This window comes from Limanda limanda, chromosome 17 (genome assembly GCF_963576545.1).
Source record: "Limanda limanda chromosome 17, fLimLim1.1, whole genome shotgun sequence".
Lineage (NCBI taxonomy): Eukaryota > Metazoa > Chordata > Actinopteri > Pleuronectiformes > Pleuronectidae > Limanda > Limanda limanda.
Genome location: NC_083652.1, coordinates 24,686,562 through 24,690,783, shown reverse-complemented (window position 1 = coordinate 24,690,783; position 4,222 = coordinate 24,686,562). Strand labels below are relative to the sequence as shown.

Below are 4,222 nucleotides of genomic sequence, written 5' to 3'. Positions count from 1 at the left end.
ATTAAAGTGTTTAAAAGGTTGCTAAAGGGTGATTTAAAGGGATAGTTCACTGTAAAATGAAAGAAATTTTTTTAAGGATATAATTACGTGTGGTGCAGGTCACGCCCCTCACCTCCACATTCTGTATGTCTGCATTCAGGAAGTCATGAGCAACGTGATGCGTTCTCTCAATTGAACCCACCAGGTGACATTTCTACATTTCAATGATTCGAATCGGAGCAGGAGGGAAATATGACACCTGTACTAAGAGAACCTCAGCCTACGCCTGAGGGATCAAGAATCAAACCAGAAATACAGGTTCGCTCGTTGTCATATCCGCCTCCTTTTGTCTGTCAGTTTTACCTACAGGTACGGCTGATCCACTGGAAACTAGACTGAACCAGGACACCACAGGGACTGATTCATTCCAGAGGACTTAGATCTACTAGATATTCGGAAATACTCACTGCTGGACCTGGATTTAGTGGACCTGATCTGAGCTCAAGATTCCGACCCTGTTGATCAGAACTATCCTGGTCAGACTCAGACATGAACTTGTCAAAAATTAAAACCGGGATAGTGATTCTGCTGTTTGTTCTGCTCATAGGGTGAGTATTGATTCTGATGCTATTGATACGATTGATAACACTGACTGAACTGTTTCATGATTATGTTTCTGTTTGAATCTACAGACTGTTGTACAGCTCAGGCTGGAAGTACGGCAGGTAACACACACACAAACGAATGCTCCTTGTTTTATTAACTGATTCATTGATTGGTGATAAAATAATTATTGATCTTGTGTTTTTGTTTTCTAGATTTATGGATCCCGTTGAACGGAGTCAGATTTTACCTACAAACAGGTCAGTAACTCTTTCTTTTCCTGTTCAGTTTAGTCTGACTGTTGTGTGTCCTTCACACTTTTATTCTGTTTTCGTGATGTCAGTTGCCTGAACACTGTGTGCACAACTATTAGGCAAGTGAGTATTTTGAACATATCATCATTTGTATGCATATTTTCCAACTCCAAGCAGTATAAACTCGAATGCCTATTGGATTTAACACATCAGGTGAAGTGTATTTTTGTAAGGGGAGGGTGTGTCGCTAGGCGAGATTTCAGACTGGCGCACCCCCCAACACACACACACACACACACAAAATTCCTTCCTTAACTCAAAAGGTTACATTCATAAATTAATAAAATGAGTTTACAAAATAAATGTTTAAATGAAATACTGCATTTAGGCTTTGAAAAACAAGACAAATATGTGATAAAAATATACAAAGAGTCTGAAATCTGCTGTACTGACAGCCGATAGCTATTCATGTCCACAAAAATAAAGATGAATGATTTCTCCACGCGGGATCGCAGTACTTCACAGCCTCTTGTGGCGTCCTCTCCGCATTTTGTGCCCTAGGCCACCGCCCATGACGCCTTTGCCAGGTGACGCCCCTGGTCGTACTGACGTGCTGACGATGACGACCTGGTCGGCTCCGGTGGTTTGGGAGGGAACCTTCGACCCGGTTGTCCTCGACAGCCACTACCAGACAAAGAACCTCACCATCGCAGCCACGGTGTTCGCCCAGGGAAAGTATGATGTCACAGTGTTTACTTGTCTACACCCCATGAACACAGAGTTTCTGACTTGACATTGACCTGGAGGTGTGTCCTCTCACCTACTCCACAGGTACATCAGGTTCCTGAAAAGGTTTCTGGAGACCATGGAGCAGCACTTCTTCATTGGTTTCAATGTGCATGTGTTCGTCTACACTGACCAGCCAAACGAGGTGCCCCAAGTCAAAATGTCCAGCGGCAGACAGGTAAAGGAAGTGTGTTCCCAATGATGTGAGTCCAGGTCAGCTGGACTCTGTCCGCCTGGTTTCTAAAAACAAGTTTTGCTCCACCTCCAGCGGACGGTGAAAACAGTGCACGCCCTTAACCGTTGGCAGGAAATCACTTCCAGCAGGATGTTTCTGGTCCAGGCCCTAATAGAGGAGGAGCTTCGTGACTACGCCGACTTCATCTTCTGTTTGGATGTGGACTCCGAATTCCACGGCCATTGGGGCACGGAGTCACTGGGAGAACTGGTCGGTGTTCTCCATCCAGGTCAGCAGAGAATCCTTTCTACTCTTAGTGTCAACATCATGGTTACAGATCGTACTGGTGTGGTCCACTATAGAGGGACACTTACTGTTGTGTAGTGAAATCCCAGTTTTACTCAGTTGTGTGAAAACAATGTCGGATGTGTTTAGATGAAGCTACGTGGAGCCACCAGGACCACTCAGCTCTACCATTCCAGATGAAGTCTCACCTTCTTTTTGGGTATGTTCCCATGTTTTCTAACTTGTGTCTGCAGGTTACTACAAAACCGACCGCAGCGAATTCCCCTATGAGCGACGGCCTATCTCCAAAGCCTACATAGCTCCTGGGGACGGGGACTTCTACTACGCTATGGGGGCATTCGGAGGCAACCTGCAGCAAGTACACCAGCTTTCCAAAACCTGCTCCATCAACTTTTGGGACGATGCTAAAAAAGACATCGAGGCCGCCTGGCAGGAGGAGAGTCACATCAACAGGTGAGCAGAGTCACTGGAGCTGCATCGACTGTGGGTAATATTGTAATGACTGTTTCTCCTGTTCCTTGGTTTCAGGTATATGTGGATCAATAAGCCCAGTAAGGTTCTGTCACCTGAGTACCAGTGGCAAGACTTTAAAGCCAATGAACCTGAAATGCACATCATCAGGTTCTCCGGAGTTGTGAAGAACTACGCAGAGATCCGACCGAATTGGGTCTGAGAGAACCCAACCGCACCAGACGGAATGTTAAAGTCAGCTATGTAGTCCTGGATTACTTTCTGTATAGTGTCGAGCAGAACTTAAAGTAAAACATTTAGATTTTGGGTCCTGGTCTAGACCTGGCCTGGTTTGGCCTCTGATGGTTTTGTTGAGTTTTCACCTGTCAGTGTAAATAAAGTTGATGACACGTTTCCACTTCCTGAAGCGAGATTTTCTCAGATACAAATGCTGCCATCTTGTGGTGATGATGTCATTTGCAGTCAGAGTCTGTTCAGTAGTGATTATGGTGTCAAGGTCCCGCCCATACACACTCTTAACCAATCCTGAGTCAGTGTCTGCTGTCGATCACACGTCTGAGCCTTTTTATTATCATCAAATAACTAATTCAAACAAAACTGGTAAAAAACATTTGAACAGACATCATCAGTTTCTGAAAATGAGAAAAAGAGCATATTCCACAAAGACAGGAAGCTCTCTCTCTCTCTCTCTCTCTCTCTCTCTCTCTCTCTCTCTCTCTCTCTCTCTCTGTCTCTCCCTGTCTCTCTGTCTCTCTGTCTCTCTCTGTCTCTCTGCCTGTCTCTCTCTCCCTGTCTCTCTCTCTGTCTCTCTCTCTCTCTCTCTCATACACAAACACACATTGAAAACAGAAGGGTGTGTAAAGAGAGAGACAATCAAGGTGCCCTCCCATGCTCAAATCCATTTATGGCATGTGTGTGTGTCTGTTTTTAAACCCGCCCACACACACACACACACACACACACACACACAGACATGATTTAATTTCAGGCAGAGCGAGCATGACTGAAGAAGGGGAATGAGTGAGTGTTTGAGAGAGAGAGAGAGAGAGAGAGAGAGAGAGAGAGAGAGAGAGAGAGAGAGAGAGAGAGAGAGAGAGCGAGTTAGAGGGAACCAAACAGACGACCTTCATTTTTCTGAGAGAACGAGCAGCATCGGTCCTTTGGAGAGAAACAGGTCTGAAATCTTCTTCCTCTATAATCAGAGAATCAATTTATTATTTATCATCATAAAGTTTGACGTGTGTTTAAACTGATTCAAATGAATTAATCAGATTCAAACAGTTTCAATATTCCTGATCATAACGAGGCTGATCAATACAACAGTGTCTATATAACGTACAATATCCATGTAATCCATCATATTGATCCCAAAGAAGCTGGTTCATATTGAGATCAGTGAATTGTGGTCCAGATCCAGATCCAGATCCAGATCCAGATCCAGACCTTTTACAGCTCGGTGACAAGAACCACTCAGCCAATAAAATCGGTGAAAAAACAGGAAGTTCTTATGTCATGCTTGAAAAAGAGAAGACAGTGATATCAGAGTTTTTATTACAGTTCGGACTCATCATTTAAATGTTTCAGACGGACATTTAAAAAAGGTTTGTCTCAAAAGTTCAGAGAAAAATGATTTGAGGAGGTAAAAGGA

General features: G+C 44.0%; 1 protein-coding gene across 1 annotated transcript; it reads left to right on the top strand.

Moving 5' to 3' along the window:
* The first annotated feature begins 351 nt into the window (after positions 1-351).
* Positions 352-2,968, top strand: LOC133023331 (globoside alpha-1,3-N-acetylgalactosaminyltransferase 1-like). The gene is made up of 8 exons (XM_061090340.1): positions 352-587; positions 672-704; positions 798-842; positions 1,398-1,571; positions 1,668-1,800; positions 1,891-2,086; positions 2,337-2,556; positions 2,632-2,968. The coding sequence occupies exons 1-8, from the start codon at positions 529-531 to the stop codon at positions 2,774-2,776; spliced, it is 1,005 nt and encodes a 334-aa protein (XP_060946323.1). The 5' UTR covers positions 352-528; the 3' UTR covers positions 2,777-2,968.
* The last annotated feature ends 1,254 nt before the right edge of the window (positions 2,969-4,222 follow it).

Excerpts from the sequence above, each read along its gene's own strand:
- LOC133023331 (XM_061090340.1), top strand. The coding sequence starts at position 529 with ATGAACTTGTCAAAAATTAAAACCGGGATAGTGATTCTGCTGTTTGTT. Across the intron at positions 1,801-1,890 it reads AAATGTCCAGCGGCAGACAG|CGGACGGTGAAAACAGTGCA; the intron begins GTAAAGGAAGTG and ends CTCCACCTCCAG. Across the intron at positions 2,557-2,631 it reads GAGGAGAGTCACATCAACAG|GTATATGTGGATCAATAAGC; the intron begins GTGAGCAGAGTC and ends CCTTGGTTTCAG.